The sequence below is a fragment of the Canis lupus genome, chromosome 32 (assembly GCF_048164855.1).
Source record: "Canis lupus baileyi chromosome 32, mCanLup2.hap1, whole genome shotgun sequence".
NCBI classification, from domain to species: domain Eukaryota; kingdom Metazoa; phylum Chordata; class Mammalia; order Carnivora; family Canidae; genus Canis; species Canis lupus.
Window position 1 is genome coordinate 9,293,584 of NC_132869.1, and position 17,799 is coordinate 9,311,382.

Sequence of the window (17,799 nt, forward strand, 5' to 3'; positions counted from 1 at the left end):
GCAGTGAACTATGACTCAAGGCTCTGAGTTTCTCATAACAGTTTTGGAACCTTGTCTGTGACAATGGGAGGCTCGCTGGAGGCCTTCAAGAGCACCCTTAGTTTGTACTTGCTGGTCACTCGTCCTTCAAAGAACTTCAGTAAGTCCTTCCTCTGAGGACAGTGTGGGTGGCAATGAACGGTTAATAATGCTAGAGAAGCCTCAGTAAAGATGCTAAACCCAAATGTCCATGATGCCTTTGATAGTATTCAGAATATTACCTAGCGATGCTAGAAAAATGTAAACCCTACAGGTCCTAGGAGGTCTCTCTGTTGCTTTTCCCCTTCAAGTCAACCACCTACCCCATCCACCATTGTCCAGCAGACTTTCTGCCATGATGGAAATATTGTCCATTTGCTCTGTCCAGCAGTGGCTATCACTTGTGGCTACTGAGCACCTGAAGTATGGCTAGTGAGGCTTACTAGGAAATGAGGCGAGGACCTACATTTTACTTTTAATTTTAGTTAATTGAAATGTACATGTAAATAGTGACATGAAGCTAATGGCTACCATATCGGACAGCACAGTTCTAGCTAATTCGAACCCCCTCAAAGCACCTGCATGAAGGTGAAGTTGAGAAGGCAGTCCAAATTAATGAATTAGCCTTTCTGTTCAAAATGGGTTTTGCATTTTTTATTTTTTCTCTCTCTCCAAGTTGTTTGGGAAGTGCTGAAGACAGAGTCTCAAGAGCAAAATTACCAAAAAACAAAGTGGTTTTCCCACATTTCTGGACTATTTACCTCTCTTTTCACAGGTATTAGTAAAATGAGAAGGCATCTGAACTCATTAACAAAAAGCGAAGCTAGATTGCTTGATTGTACAGCAAAACTTTTTGGTACAAACCTGAGAAAATAACCAGTAAGATGAGGTTCAAGAGAAACATGAGGCTCACATTGTACTATTTTCGGAGGAGACCTGCAGAAGCACAAGCAGGCATTTTGCCATGGATTATTCTTTGTCAAGGGTTGCTAGTGATCCTCCCCCTGCTCTGCTCACCTGGGTGGTTCAAGCTCCACTCCCCCCACCTCCCCAAGGCCACCATAGCCCAGCAGTCAAAACCACTGTGCCCTCTCTGCTCCCCCCACACATGGCGCTCTTTTCTTTTTCACTTTTTTTTTTTTTAAGATTTTATTTATTTATTCATGAGAGACACACACAGAGAGAGGCAGTGACACAGGCAGAGGAAGAAGCAGCTCCTCACAGAGAGCCTGATGCGGGACTTGATCCCGAGACCTGGGGATCACACCCTGAGCCAAAGGTAGATGCTCAACCACTGAGCCACCCAGATGCCCCTCCCCTCTTTTTCACCTTTTTCATATAAATTTCTGCCCCGTTGTGTAGCTATTTTTTCCTGAACAGTGCATCTCTCAGGTATTCGAAGCTCTAATAAAGAAACAGGGTCTCTCCCACCCGTTTTTCCCTTGTGTCCTGCCCAGCCTGTGTCAGATGCAATGAGGCACTCAATCACTGCTTCCTCAGAGTGGAAAAAAAGACTTTGGACTCATTGGGATTTTTATAGCTTTTGGAATTTAAGGTACTTTTTTTCAGGTCAACATATTCCAGAAAACAATGTATCTTTTGCCCTTGTAGGATTGACTGGTTGAAGGGGATGGATCAGGCCTGGTTTTTTTGGGGGAAGGACTTCCGAAGTGGTCAGGTATTAATTTCTAAGGCAGATGTCATGGTTTTTGGGAGGTTAGGAAAACGGCCTTTGCTGGATTGGCTAAGAGGAAGAAAGTGTGATAAATAACACTTCTCTGTCCCTGTTTTCTCAACAGGAAAAGGGAGAAAGAATACAAATCCTTATTCTGGGGCAACTGGGTGGCTCAGTGGAGGAGCGTCTGCCTTTGGCTCAGGTCATGATCCCCAGGTCCTGGGATCGAGTCCTGCATCGGGCTCCCTGCATGGAGCCTGCTTCTTTCTCTGCCTGTGTCTCTGCCTCTCTGCGTGTCTCTCATGAATAAACAGATAAAATATTTTAAAAAAAATCCTTATTCCTGAAACAGTCACAGTGCCCTGTGAAAGACCTGTAAGTTTGATTCCCAAAACCATGTGAGGAGCTCTGCAGTTTATGCAAGTTGGGAGTGAGTTGAAGGTAGAGTGCACGATGAACAATGGCTGCTCATGGCCATATACCCATCAGTGTCCTGACCTCTGGTTCACTTCTTTGCCTGTGTATTTCCTAAAACTATTTAAAAAATAGAAAACCACTCACTCTGCTCCCAAAGTCATTCTTAACTGAAAGATTAGAGTGTAAATAGAAATTTAATTAAAATTTGAAAAAAAAATTGAAGTTAACCCACTAATAACAAAAAGATTCCCTCTTTTCCCAGTTAAAAACAAAAGAAAAAAGTCTACAACAATAAAGTGGTGATTCTCAAAGTGGGTTCTTGGATCAGCTGCATCAGTATTACTTGGGAACTTGTTAAAAATATCAATTCTTGGGCGTCACCCCAGAACCCCAGAGCAAAAACTCTAGGTAGGGGCAGGGCCCAGCAGTCTAGTAAACAAAACAAAACACCTCCATGTGATCCTGCACTAACATTTGAGAACCAGTGCTTTAAACCGACGTGGAAATCACCAAAACTATTCAATATTGTACTAAAGTGTACTAGACGAGACTAAAATGTCAAATCTTTCCTAAGTTTATAAATAAGATTTGCAGTAAACACATCCCGCCAATAATCCCTAGTTCTGAATTCTAACAGGTCTACATTCTGTGCTGCCTGGGATCTGGTCAAGCCTCCCCTATACTCCCCAGAAGGCTCCAGCGAGGGCCTGGGCTGAGGATGCCCTTCTGAGCTGAGCCACATGTACACCTGTGCTTCATGGTGGGAAACAGAGGGACTCAAAGCAGGGCACAGAGGGGAAGAGTGATGCTGGAGATCTACGAAGTTTCCATCAATTTTAATCATTCCTTTTTTTTTTTTTATGGGGAGCCAATATTTAGTAGTTTTCAATCACTATTTCACGAATAATCCAAAAGAAATATACAGTGCTTATAAAATTTAAAACAAATTGGGCATATTTACAGGTAACTGCCTGTGAGCTACGCTAAGCTGTGCATCCTTCATGCTGAGTATGGTGATGACGGAGTGCAGCATTCTAGATAATTCACTGTCACTGTGTGTCTGTCTGCCAATTCCCCAGATCCCTGACCTTCAATAACAATACTTACTAACCAATATCTTCCGGTCACAGACAGTCTGGCTTTATCCTTCCCTAGTCCATCACAACTACTCTCCAATCATAAGGAGAATTATGAAACTTTATTGTCCACATGACCCAAAGGCTTTCAAATTTCTTTTCGATAACAGTGTTTGCTCCTGTAACTGAGTCTTTGCGTGCCCTAACAACACAAGAGCAGAAAAATGTCCAAGCACCAGATGCACGATAGCATTTTATGAGATTTTTCATCATGAGAAAAACCTTCATCCTAAGAAAAATGGAAATGCAAACTCTCCTCAGTAACTTTTCTCACTTGAAATCACACCTCTCATCACGACCTATTACACCCACACAGTCATGTGCCATAGGCACTGCACGCTGTCTCTAACATTTCAAAGGCTCAAAAGATATTTTTAAAGCCCAAATACAATCTAGGTTGCTAGTCTACAAAGCAACTTTTTAGGGGAAGAACAAAGTAATATAGAGATTTTTATGCATGTGGGCAGCTAGCCAACTCACCAAAAGACTGAATGCAGCTGTCGATGAGATCGTCCAGGCTGGCTCCTTTGGCTAAATGTCCCAGAGACACCATCATTCGGAACTGGGTGATCTGGGCCAGGCTGGGATGGGAGTGGAGGGGGCTGCTGGCTGGCTTCACCTCTAGTCTTGCTTTAGTGGCAGCTCTGCAGCCATGAGGTTTCCTGGGGAAAAAGAGGTGGCAGTGAGTGTGAGCTGAGCAGCCAGTGGACAAACTGGCAGCTCCAAGCTCTGAAGGGAGATTGGACAGGAAAGGAGTAGAGATAAGACGAATTAATCCTGAGAGTTGGGCTGATAGAAGACATACCCCTCCCACTTGGCTAATGCACCAAACGGACTGGTTGGCTGTTAAAGAGATATCTCCCAAGCAAATAACAAGGTGAAATTTCAGGGATGAAACAAGGGCTCTTCTTCGTCCTGGGGTTGGAACTGCCTTGGCCTGCTGGCCCCAGCTCCTGAAGGGGAGAGGCAGAAGGCAGGACCATCTTGGCGGTCCTTAGCAATAATTTATTTTAGCTGGGAGTCCACTGACTTGGTTCTGAAGGGTTGTTTAAATCGGTCTCATGTTCAGCTAAATTTGTTCATCTTGAGCAATATCAGAGATGCTGCAGAAGGTCCGGTTGCCTCAGAAACACCTCTGGGCTGTGTAGGAGAAGTCAAGGACTAAGGACCCGTGTGCCGGGGAGAGGATTTATGGGAGTGGGGCTTAGATTTGAAGCTAATCCTGCCTTTCTCCCAAATCTTGGATTTAAGATTCCATTTTTCATTGTTAACACAGGCCATCATTGAGTCATTTTTCACCACTAAATATGATTCTACTATGTCCTTACTGATAAAAACAAAACAAAAACAAAAAAAACCCAGAGCTAACGGGAGATTCCAGAACTGAATGTAAAAGAACAAGTCTGGATCTGGAAATGGCTTAGGAGTTCAGTAGGGCACCTTCACCCACTGTCACTTAGCTTCATCTTTGGTCATGATCTCATCGTTTCAGGACAAGTCGTTTGCAACTTGAAATATGAAATATGAAAGTTAACTAAGCATTTTACTTTCCTTCCCATTTAAACACACACGTTAGATACATATACACATCTATAATCTTTTCAGGTTTAATAGTGATGAGTATTGTTGCTGGTAACTTCTTTGAACATATAACTAATTTTGTGGCTTTGGTTATTTCATAGTTTACTACCAAAGAGGAGACAAAAAAAAATATCTACCTCTGATCCATAACTTTAGCTACTCACTATGTATTTTGATAAACACATAATGGCATCAATTAATCAGGGCTTATTCTATAAGCAAGACCTTGTGATAGGCCAGAGGGGAAGGGGACCACAGTGAAAGAGTCTACGTGAGGGCACTCTGCAAACTCTAAGACATACTCATTATGTTAATTGTTGATGTTGTTACATAAAGGTGAACCAGAAGTTTCTTAATTCAAAAAACTAGTTGGAGAATCAGACCTAGACCGTGAAAAGACAACTCTATAAATCTCGTGTCCTGTGGGTGTCAAGCATAAGGAGTGTGATGTTCTTAGAGGAGAGAGAGCCAGTTCCAGGTGGAGTGTTGGGAGAAGCCGCTCCAATAAGATACAGTCTCCTCCAGAAGGAGCTGGAACACTTAAAATAAAAAGCTGGGGCACACATGGATTTTGGGAAACCAGCTGAAGGACAGTGTACTGAACTCTGGGCTACTCTCAGTACACAGCCAGACCGGCAGAAGGAAGAACTTGCCCTTTGAGCTCTGTTTCACACTAGCTCCACCACGCTGTCTGGCAGTGGCCACTGGACTCTGCTTTTGACCTCAGGTGGCCCAAGGAAACGGCATCAACAGCTGGCTACTGAAAATCTATTAACCCAAGGAAATGACTTCTGAAAGATTGAGTCGGTGTTACAGGACCTGATCAAGTCTCTGACCATTATTGATTTTTATCTAGGCCCTGTGATAACCCCAGGATCAGATCAGTATCTGAAAACAAGAGAAAATAATGAGCATTAATGACTTGAGTAGCTAGGATATGGCAAGCACTGTACCGGGGGTTTAAATGGTTTTTGAAGCTGATAGCCCAGGAAGATGTTATCTCCATTTCATGAAGTTGAAACTGAATCTAAAAGCTAAGTGACAGAGCCGAGGTTGTTCGACTCACGTGTGCTAGATCTGGGATTTGTACCTGGGGCCTCTCTGACTTTAGTTAATAGACATCTTCCTCCTGCAGGCCCCTGGAAGTGTCCCCAGACCTGGGCAGACTCTCCACGGTCATTGTCCACTACATGTGGACATCCACATGTCTCCATACATCTCCATACATGTGGAGATCCAGGCTTTTCAGCAAGGCAATGCTGCTGGCCACGGGTGCCCAGGCTGGTGGAAGCTGGTAAAAGTCCTTGCTCCCCATCCAGGCTCCCTCCCTCCCTGCCAAGTACTGACAACTCTCTAAGGCTGGTGCTGGGTGGCCAGTGGGAGCAGTCAGCCTTCTGCCTTGGTTTCTTCGCATTCACCGTGAAGACCTCCACCCAAGGCGAAGCTGGGAAAGAGGAAAGTGAAGTCTCTTTCTCTGAGGCCTTCCACATTGACTTCTCTGGCAACCGCAATTGGAGCTGTGTCTCCACAAAGGGCTTCTCCCCCCTGGGGCTGGGAGGTGTTAACCTCTATCTCTCAACTGCTGGGTCCAGGGAAAATTCTATTTTCTCTCTCAGTTGGTGGCATCGACCGCTGAGGACTCTGAAAAACTGCCCTGGCTCGAATTCTAGTCATGTTTCCTAACGTCAGCAGTAGGGGAAACCACTTTGGTTCCCCAAGGTGATTCTGAGAGGTAGCTGCTTCTACCAGAACTCAGAGGGAGCGGGGCAGATTCCAGCAGACAGGAGTGTGAAGGGAAGGTGAGCAAAGTCATCTTGGAGGATGGAGGCTCTGGGCTCGAGACACCATAGAGAACCTACTAAAAACCAAACTGCAATCTGAGAGGTCTGGGGAGAGTGGGGTTCTCTGCGCCCGTAACTAGGAAACTCTGCTCTTTTGGCTGGGAGTCTCTTGACGGGCTGCTTCCTGACAAAGCTTCGAACCACTCTGGCTTCTGGTGAAACGGCTGTAGGCAAGGATGCGTAACATGTTTCACCATAGGCAGGTCTAGAAAGGGTGGTCTAAGTCCAAAGGCATATTTTTAAAGGGCTGTCGCCAAACGTTCCCACGTAAACTTAAAAAACCAAACAACAAATAAATAAAGCCCGAGAGACACAGATTAACTTGAAGGTGTTTTCTGAGACCGCGAGCAGCGGGCGGCGGGGCTCGGCGGCAGGAGGCTGCCCAGACTCTCCACTGCTTCAGGCCGAATCCCCTCCAGGCGCAGGTGCCTCCGGGGAGGGCGCGCACCTGTCAGGTCGAACCTTTTACAGAATCTAGCGAAGAACAGTAAGGGGGGGCGAGAGAGGACGAGAGCACAGATGCCCCAACTTTCTCTGCAGTGGAAGGTGGCTCTCGCCGGCTTCCGGGAGGAGCCTCCCCGGCCCTGTGCCCTCCGTCAGCCCCGTCGGCCCCACGGCGTGGACGCGGGGTACCTCGAAGCGGCTGCGGGCGAGGGGCCGGCCCGGGAGCCCACACCCCGGGGAGGGGTGCAGAAGGTGCCAAGCACCCTCGGCTCCACAAAGCACAGCAGGGTAAGGCTTCCCGCCGTGTGGGGGCTGCGCACGGCGCCGTCACATCAGTCCACGTGGACGGAGCCGGGCCAGGCCCTCCCGCTCCAGGGGCACAGCTCGACGGCGCCTGACCCCTCCGGGCCTCTCTCCTGCCGGGAGGCTCCGCGCTAGCCCCTTCCTCCATCTTCAAGGCTCCCCTGGGACAGCCCCCTGAATCGCAGTGGGGCGGGAGGGGGTGCAGCCTGCGCCCCGACAGCTCTAAGTTTGGGGACCTCCGCGGGCTCGCCCCGAGCGCGGCCGCCCGCCCTTCCGGGCCCGGCCGGGACCCGCAGGGCCGGGAGACGCCGCCAGGTGGCGCTGCCCGGGCCCCGCGCCCGCCGCAGGTGCGGACCCGGCGGAAAGTCCGCGAGTGGGAGCCCCGGGCGCCCGCCACCCAGGCCGGGCAGGAGGGCGGCCGGCGCACAGCGCAGGCCCCCGCCCCGGATCTGAGCCGAGCCCCCCGCCTGCCGCCGCCCGCGCCCCGGCTCCGCGACTTCCCGTAGACGGAGGCGCCCGCGCCGCCCGCCCCGCTCCGCTCCCCACGCCCGGGAGCGCCCGGGGCCGCCCGCCCCGAGGGAGGAAGCGGCGCCGCCCGGGCCCGGGCCCTACTCACCGCGGGGCCTCTCTCGCCTTGCCCAGGGTGCCCATGGCCGCGGCCGGCGCTCCCGCGGCAGCCTCACCTGGCTCGGCGGGCCGGGCTCGGCGGGGCGCGGCACATCGCCGCCGCCGCCGCCCGCGGGGCCCCTCCGCCCGGCCGCCCCCGCCGCGCTCCGAGCCGCCGAGCCCGCCCGCGGCGCACCCGCAGGCAGAGTTCCCGTGAGCGCGCCCTCCGGCCCGCGCGCGCACTCGCCGCACCCGCCACCTGACTCGCGCGGTGCTCCCGCGGGAGGAGACGTGGGGCGCCCTCGGGCTCCGCTGCGAAACCCGCCCCGCCACTCGCCAGCGCCCCGCGGCGCCGCCCCGCCCCGCCCCGCCCCCGCCCCCGCCCCGGCCGCGGGCCAGGTCCGACCCGGAGGCTGGGGGCGCCGCGGCGCAGGCGGGAGCCCGAGGGCGTGGGCTTCGCGGAGGGGACCCCGCGTCTCAGTCCCCGGCCCTTCGCGGGGCCCTTTGGGCACGTCCGAGCGCCGCCGGGGCGGGCAGGGAGCCCCACGCGGCGTGGGTGCGCCTCGGCCTCGGCCTCACGGCAGTGTGCGGACACCTTGGCCGCGGGGGTCGCCCTCCCGCAGCACGCGCTCCCGCAGCACCCCCGCCCGCAGCACGCCCTCCCGCAGCACGCCCTCCCGCAGCACGCCCGGCCGCAGCACGCCCTCCCGCAGCACCCCCGCCCGCAGCACGCCCTCCCGCAGCACGCCCTCCCGCAGCACCCCCGCCCGCAGCACGCCCTCCCGCAGCACGCCCTCCCGCAGCACACCCGGCCGCAGCACGCCCTCTCGCAGCACGCCCGCCCGCAGCACGCCCTCCCGCAGCACGCCCTCCCGCAGCACGCCGCCCGCAGCACACCCGGCCGCAGCACGCCCTCCCGCAGCACGCCCGGCCGCAGCACGCCCTCCCGCAGCACGCCCTCCCGCAGCACGCCCGCCCGCAGCACGCCCTCCCGCAGCACGCCCGGCCGCAGCACGCCCGCCCGCAGCACGCCCTCCCGCAGCACGCCCGCCCGCAGCACGCCCTCCCGCAGCACGCCCGCCCGCAGCACGCCCTCCCGCAGCACGCCAGGCCGCAGCACGCCCTCCCGCAGCACGCCCTCCCGCAGCACGCCCTCCCGCAGCACGCCCGCCCGCAGCACGCCCTCCCGCAGCACCCCCGCCCGCAGCACGCCCGCCCGCAGCACGCCAGGCCGCAGCACGCCCTCCCGCAGCACCCCCGCCCGCAGCACGCCCTCCCGCAGCACGCCCTCCCGCAGCACCCCCGCCCGCAGCACGCCCTCCCGCAGCACGCCCTCCCGCAGCACACCCGGCCGCAGCACGCCCTCTCGCAGCACGCCCGCCCGCAGCACGCCCTCCCGCAGCACGCCCTCCCGCAGCACGCCGCCCGCAGCACACCCGGCCGCAGCACGCCCTCCCGCAGCACGCCCGGCCGCAGCACGCCCTCCCGCAGCACGCCCTCCCGCAGCACGCCCGCCCGCAGCACGCCCTCCCGCAGCACGCCCGGCCGCAGCACGCCCGCCCGCAGCACGCCCTCCCGCAGCACGCCCGCCCGCAGCACGCCCTCCCGCAGCACGCCCGCCCGCAGCACGCCCTCCCGCAGCACGCCAGGCCGCAGCACGCCCTCCCGCAGCACGCCCTCCCGCAGCACGCCCTCCCGCAGCACGCCCGCCCGCAGCACGCCCTCCCGCAGCACCCCCGCCCGCAGCACGCCCGCCCGCAGCACGCCAGGCCGCAGCACGCCCTCCCGCAGCACGCCCTCCCGCAGCACACCCGCCCGCAGCACGCCCTCCCGCAGCACGCCCGCCCGCAGCACGCCCTCCCGCAGCACGCCCGCCCGCAGCACACCCGCCCGCAGCACGCCCGCCCGCAGCACGCCCTCCCGCAGCACGCCCGGCCGCAGCACGCCCTCCCGCAGCACCCCCGCCCGCAGCACGCCCTCCCGCAGCACCCCCGCCCGCAGCACGCCCGCCCGCAGCACGCCCTCCCGCAGCACGCCCGGCCGCAGCACGCCCTCCCGCAGCACCCCCGCCCGCAGCACGCCCGGCCGCAGCACGCCCTCCCGCAGCACGCCCGCCCGCAGCACGCCCTCCCGCAGCACGCCCTCCCGCAGCACGCCCGCCCGCAGCACGCCCTCCCGCAGCACACCCGGCCGCAGCACGCCCTCTCGCAGCACGCCCGCCCGCAGCACGCCCTCCCGCAGCACGCCCTCCCGCAGCACGCCGCCCGCAGCACACCCGGCCGCAGCACGCCCTCCCGCAGCACGCCCTCCCGCAGCACGCCCTCCCGCAGCACGCCCGGCCGCAGCACGCCCTCCCGCAGCACCCCCGCCCGCAGCACGCCCTCCCGCAGCACCCCCGCCCGCAGCACGCCCGCCCGCAGCACGCCCTCCCGCAGCACGCCCGGCCGCAGCACGCCCTCCCGCAGCACCCCCGCCCGCAGCACGCCCGGCCGCAGCACGCCCTCCCGCAGCACGCCCGCCCGCAGCACGCCCTCCCGCAGCACGCCCTCCCGCAGCACGCCCGCCCGCAGCACGCCCTCCCGCAGCACACCCGGCCGCAGCACGCCCTCTCGCAGCACGCCCGCCCGCAGCACGCCCTCCCGCAGCACGCCCTCCCGCAGCACGCCGCCCGCAGCACACCCGGCCGCAGCACGCCCTCCCGCAGCACGCCCGGCCGCAGCACGCCCTCCCGCAGCACGCCCTCCCGCAGCACGCCCTCCCGCAGCACGCCCGCCCGCAGCACGCCCTCCCGCAGCACCCCCGCCCGCAGCACGCCCGCCCGCAGCACGCCAGGCCGCAGCACGCCCTCCCGCAGCACGCCCTCCCGCAGCACGCCCTCCCGCAGCACGCCCGCCCGCAGCACGCCCTCCCGCAGCACCCCCGCCCGCAGCACGCCCGCCCGCAGCACGCCCGCTGGAGGCGCTGTCAGCCCCGGCGGGAGGCGGCCCGGCCTGCGGGGGTGGGAGGTGCGGGGAGGCCCGGGAGCGCTGCCCTCGGGCGCCGGGGCAGGCGCGGCGGCCCAGCCCAGCGAGCCCGGAACGGAGGCTGGATGACAGCACCCAACTGGTGGAGCGCGCTGAGCTAGGTGCCTCCGTACGTTACCCCATGCGAGCCATCCCCCCTAAGCCTCGAGGGGTTACTGTTTTCGAGATGAGAAAATGATGGTTTAGAGAAGAACATGCCTCCCGTCACACAACTAGGAAACAGCAGAGGGAACCGTGGCCTGGCCTGACATCTGTCTGACTCCCTGTAATGGGTCGCGCGGGGCCGTCCTGGTATCACACCCATTGTCACTGCCACATGCCTTAACTCCGGCCGCAATAATCCGTCTCTTCCCAGCCGGGATGTTTCCGGACCTCTGTGATTTCTGTGTTTCTGTAAAATTCCCTCATGTTTATATGCCATCTCCTAGAAGAAGCAGCTCACCAAGGTAACTTACAAAGGTACACAACCTACGACAAGAAGTGTGTGAAAGAAAAAGTGAAAAATAAGGCATGTAAAATGGAGCCAGAAGGGAGTCATTTCTTTTTAAATGCACCCCATAGAGTCCAATACACTTGGCTACAAGTGGGACCATAACTTGTCTCCCAGGTTTCTAGCAGTCCTGTTCAAAAGGGAGCTTTGTATAAGATTCAATTTCTGTTACATGCAAAGCAAACAGACACAGTTTTTCAAGAGAATATCAACTCTTCCTAATAGTAAGACCACTAAGAAATGTTTCCAGAGGATCCTCATGAACATTGGGCAATAGAACCAAGTCCTAGTCACAGCCATATTATATAGAAGGAGCATGTGGATTTTTAATAAATATTAAATTATAAAGCTCTTCTAGACTATATATGTATATGTGTTAAATGGATAAACATACCTTTATGTTAATGCAAAATTTTATGCATATTAATATGTTCATATTAACTACATGTATAGACAGATTGGCTATTTGGTGTACACACACAGTAGTCAACACACATGCAGGCAGTTGCACACATCTGAGTCCATTATGTATATAAGTCTAGAAATTATTAGTTACTCATTCAGTAAATGAGCCTTGTTGAATTTTTCTAAACAAAGAGTCCTACTGTTGCCTGAAAAGCGTCTTTGTCTCTGGCTTCCTGAGCGTGCTGCATTCTGCTTGCACCTAACCCCATGTCTGGGCCCACCCTGAGGTCTTTGATGAGGCTTTCTAGCTATTCCTACTTAAGCACTTTGTCTTTTCCAAACATCTAAAAAAAATTAGAAGTTAGCTCTATCTTCTTCATCTGCTGCCATGTGGTTAGTCTTCCTGATGTCGTCTGAGGCACCTCTGACCTCAAGAACAAAGTTCTCCTTTTCTCTTGTTCTCTCTTCTGCTTCTCCTCCCTGTCTGATGGGCAATAGTCAATGTCTCTCAAGTAGATGAGAAGGGTTGGGGACCATTGTCTTTCACTGCCCACTTTTTGGGTGAGGTCATTCCTTGGGACTCTGTCATTCTTCTGTTTTTCAATCAGATATTCTTCACTGATGTCCATGAACTTTTTACTTGGCTTCTTGGTAGGTATCTGTAAAGCCTCTGAAACTAAAAACACGTGCTTTCATCAGATTTTCTAAATGATACATTATTCAAATTAGGTGTTTTTATTTTCTTCCATGACTTCAGCAGGACCCATATGCCTCTCAGTCTGAATATCCAACCCTGATAGCTACATTCACAGCCACACTTCCAACTGGTCACCTCCTTTAATTGTCCCAGAGGGCTTCCTCTCCATCTCCATGGCTATGTATTGGTCTTGGCCCTCATTACCTCTGAATCTGGGCTTGTGTAATAGGCTCATAATTAGCTTCCCCAATTATACAACCTCCTCTTCTCTGATCCTTCTTTCGTATCGCTTTCAGTTACCTGATCATATCATCTCTCTGCTTCCAAACTGCCAAGGACTCCCCAGTTGCCTTCAGAATAAAGTGCAAACTTGCTAACGTTGTGCCTCTTCACAGCTGGAGCTCATCTGTTTAGCCTAGCCTCTGGCCATGCCCTCCCAGGCACCTGACCTCTTAGGTTGCACCTTGGCACTCTTAGTAATCGCCGTGCCCTGTGCCCTTGCAAGCCTGGGTGCTTTTGCTTGTGTACTTCCTTCCGCCTACCATCTCTTTTCACCTGGTAAACACACAAAGGCACCGTTTTACCAAAAGCATGTCAAACTGGCAAGTCACCCTAAAAGGGCACGTGTGGGGCTACCTCCCAGGTGCAGAGGGTTATGAACCCACCTTTCACAATCTGCCTGGGTGTACTTGGAGAACCGATTGGCTACCTCAGCTTCTACTCTGTTGCCTAACATTTATTCATCCATTTAAGATACTCACTGGTTGCCTGCTTGGTGTCAGGTGCTGTTCTTGACCTCGAGAATCTGGTAGAAATCAAGACGGACAAGATCTTTATTCACAGGAGCTTACAAATCTAACAGACCGTAATCAAGTCAACAAGTGAACGAATACACCACGATTTTACACTCTTGATCTCCAGGAGCTGCCACTTCAGAGTTGGCTTACCCGTATTCTGATGGGGACACCATGAAGTGTCCCAGCTGAGGCTCCCATGTGGACCTGTGAAGAGACAGCTGCCACATTTAGGAGTGTACAGCTCCAGAGGAGAGTGATGAGGGATGGAGAGGGAAAGGAAGGAGCCAATGGGGAGCCATCCTTGACTCTCCTGCTGAGTGCTGATGCTGTTTCTGAGACACGGAGAACTGGCCTCATTATGTTGCTACTGGCTGTCCCATACAACAGGACGCCGAACACTGTAAATTCCTGCTGCTGCTCACCTTGGACCAAGGCTGGAGGAATTGCCCACACAAAAAGCAGCTCCTTTTGCTCCTCCGTGCCTATAAGTTGGGGCTTGTGGTGGGACTCCTGCTAGTTTCTTTCTCCCTGGCATCTTCTCCTGGATGCAGCAGCATGGGGGGGGGCCCCTCTGTCTATGCGCCTGCTGTCCTGGACAGTATTCGGACTCCTTGCGGTACCCCCCCCAGAATTCTCCAAGGGAGATTTTGTGAATATCCTTAGTATAGCTCATCCCCAAAACAGACCCTATTTGTGAGTATCCACTCTTAATTTCAGCTGCTTTGAAGGATGCTGCCCATCTCTGGGAAATCCCTTCCCAGAGCCCCTCGCCCACAGAGTCATATTTGTTTATATCACACAGCCTGTATTTCTGATTGTAGATTTTTTTAGGCCACTGACAGAGCAAACAAATAGAAATACATGTTGTCTCATGGCTTTTACTCTCTTCAGTTGGGTGCCCCTGAAGGGCTTTGAATAGAGGAGGAATGGGATTGGCCTTCCATTTTAATGGGGTCACTCAGGTTGCTGAGTTCCAGAGTGACTCATGAGAAGTAACTATGGAAGGTTTTCTATGAAAGTGGCCTTTATAATTTCCAACTTCTAGGTCTACTAGGTCGGGGGCTTTCAAAGTGCTTTGGACATTACCTCATGATGAGAAGTGTAAAATAACATTTTACACTCTGTGACTCAGATGTACATTAACACTATATGTAAAACCAAAACACAAGCTGCGTGAAACATCATTCTTTCAAATATACATATTTTTAATGACATTAAAAAATGGATTCTGGTCAGGACCCACTAAATCTATCCATTACTGGGATGGGATTGTAGTTTACAAATACAGCTTTAAGCCCACTTGTCATGATAACAATAGATTTTGATAGTTACCTCTGGAAAAGGGAACTTACTGGCTGGCTCTGAGTATGGGGGGGGGTGGGAATCTTAATTTTCATCATTTCTCCTTTTATAGCTTTTATTTTTGTATTATGTACAAGCACCTATTCAATAAATAAATCCTATTTTGGATCATTCTGGCAGAGACCTTACTTTCAGATTCTGACCATGCTGCACGGCTTTCAAACACGAGACTGGGGCCAACAATGGCGAGTTGCCAGTGAATCTGTTCTGTTGTGGCTTATGAAAAAAAATCGAACAATGTTTTTTTACAAGTATTTGGGAAGCAGAATGGCATGGTAGTTGGAAGTATAACTCTGGAGTTCCACTGGTTTTGCATTTCAGCCCTCATGCTCCCTGGCAACGTAATCCTGAGCAAGTTTACTTTTCTAAGGCTTAGTTTTCATGTCTGTAAAAATGGGTACAAACAGGGCCTACTTCCTGGAATTTTGCGAAGGATGATGTGACATGGTCTATGCCTGGCATATAGAAACCACTGAGGACATACTGTTTTTTTTTTTTTTTTTTTTTTTTAGGACATACTGTTTTGAGTGATGACTCTGTGCCAAGGTGCGGGCACGCAGAGTGAATGCTTTGAGAACCTAGTAAGGGCTAAGGGATCACACAAAAGCTCTTGATTGACAGGGAGCCAACTTCTCAGAGGAAGTGAGGTCTAGGTTAATATGCAAAAGGTAAGCTGAATAGTGAGCCAACAGAAGAGAAGGGGAGGAAGGGGGTGGGAACAAGGGGGAAGGAAGGAAGAGTGGGGAGGGGGGAGGAGGGATGGGGAGGGAGAGTCTTTCAGAGAAAAGGAAGATGTGGAAGTAAGGAGGAGGAACAACTAGTGCTTTGCTGAACTACAACACTCAGGAGCCTACTCTGACTCTCCCCACCTCCGCCAGTGCATAAATCAGGTTTTCAAGTCTGACTTAATCTTATTACCTTGGCAGAATCTGAGAGGCTTCACACCTTGAAGAGTTCCCTGTGAGCTCCTTAAATCCCCTCCACTTTCAGTGTGATTCAATTAGCACTACTCCTCAAGTCTGCCTTTGGGTGCTTGACATGAACTGTTGAAGGACCCAGAGTTCATTAAAATCCAACACTGGGCCCCTTTTCAAATGGCTGGCATTGCAAACAGAATGGCAATAACCTAAATGCTAAAACTAGTTTTGTAATGTAGCCACTATTTTTAAAACTCCTATTGTACACCCAGCACCATACCAGCAATAATGCAACTTAATAATTTAACATGTACAAAGACACATGGGCGAAAGCTGGAAAAAAAAAAAAAAAAAAAAAAAACGTTCATAGAAAGATTCAAGTGGCCTGGACCAGTCAAAGGATGTGGTTTTCTGAGTACAAAAACTGTTTAATATGCACTCAAAAAAGTACTGTAATAAGTATAGTATTGAAGTGAAGACTCCTAAATATTCATAGATGCACTTGCATGTGAGCAGTGGAGAAAATCATTCTAAATTAGTCCGGGTGAATGCTTCTCCAACTGGGATTATCTGCACACAGACTTAGGAATCTAGAAGAAAAATTGTTTTCCCTTTAAAAGAAGTCATCCTTTACTCATATTTAAGTAATACTAATGTAACTTATCTCACACACAACTTACCAGTAGTAGGTGGGGTTCTAACACCCCTTCCCATGGCTCTGTGCCAAGGCCCAGGCTTCCCCACCCCACATGGGAAGTATCTTTTTATTCAGTCTGATTCTTTGTTGTGGGAGTAGGGAGTAAAGCTCCTCTGGGGAGAGAGCAGCCTTAGGAAAGTATAAACTGAGCCAGAAGACTCTGTCTTCTGGGTTCCTCTGGTTTTGGAAGTGGGAGGAGAGTCTCTGGCAGCCCCCACTAAGAAGGGTGTATCTTTAACCTTATGGGTAGCTGTGTTCCCTGAGTGCAGAATGTGTGCGTTTCAAGAATAACAAAGTCACACCCAGGAGAGCATCCTGACAATTAGAAATGCACTGATTAAAAAACAAAGCTCAAAGCTTAAATTTGCTGCAAGTATAGATGGGACTGATCTGTCTCCATGTCTAATTGGCCGCTAACACAAACATTTTGGTCAAAGTAATTCCTCAGCATCCATTGAAATGATAGCCAAAATTTACTTTAAAGAAAAAAACTGTCTTTTTTGTCTCTTATTGCTTTTTATTTTCTTTTTCCTGTACCTTGCATCAAACTGAAGATACTTTGAACTCTAACAAAGTGTGCAGCTGGACAAGTCTCCCTTACGGCTTCCTAAGTAGGGGTAGAGACCACACTGTCAAATGAGATAGTCAACTGGGTGTTCAGCTTAATTGATTTTAAATTAATCAATGAAAAGCACTGCCATATGTTGTGATAAATCCAGGCAGTGCTCACTTATGTGTGATTTTTCAAGCATCCCAGAAGTGAGGCTTTGCCCTCTGAGAAAGGTTACCACATGCTGAGTCTTAATTTAACCCTGGCAGGTGTGATCTCGCTCTAGTGTTATTGCTTTGACGTCATAAGTTTGTATGGGGGGAGGGTAGGGTGAGGAATCTAGGTTAGACTTATGATGGAAATAGACAAGTCATATATAATCAATGTTGGCAGTTGTTTAGCAAGTCCTCTTAAAAATCCGAGTCATTGCAACTTTTGTCCTATACCAGCCAGAGGGGAGGTAATGGGTTGAGTTGGAGGTGGGGATGGAAGGTGGGTGAGTTTGCCTCCGGCCTTCCCCAGATTAGGGGTCATATTTTGATATTTGTGGGCCCCTTCCTCCATACAAATATATTTTTTATATTTTTAAAATGTATTTTATGATTGCATTAGCATAAAGATGAATATAGTCCGGGCTGGATTTATTATTATATACTTATCATTTTATCATTTTATGATATCATTCTTATCATTTTTTTCCTTTTGATTTTGAAAGAAATGAAATTAAAACATTTTCATGGGCTTACGTGCTGTGGGCTCTGGGCACAGCACTTCCTGTGTTAGTTGGCCCTGGGAGTTATGCGGGCTCCTTCATGAAGGACCAAGTGCTCTTTCTTCGCT

The 17,799-nt window shown here is 52.4% G+C and overlaps 1 protein-coding gene across 1 annotated transcript in view; it reads right to left on the reverse strand.

The window, feature by feature from the left end:
• Positions 1 to 8,166, reverse strand: part of RASGRP1 (RAS guanyl releasing protein 1) — a 77,314-nt gene extending 69,148 nt beyond the window's left edge. The window contains 2 exon segments of the mRNA XM_072808367.1: positions 3,727 to 3,908; positions 8,032 to 8,166. Of these exon segments, the coding sequence (XP_072664468.1) occupies positions 3,727 to 3,908; positions 8,032 to 8,066 (217 nt within the window). The 5' untranslated portion in view covers positions 8,067 to 8,166.
• Between the last annotated feature and the right edge of the window lie 9,633 nt (positions 8,167 to 17,799).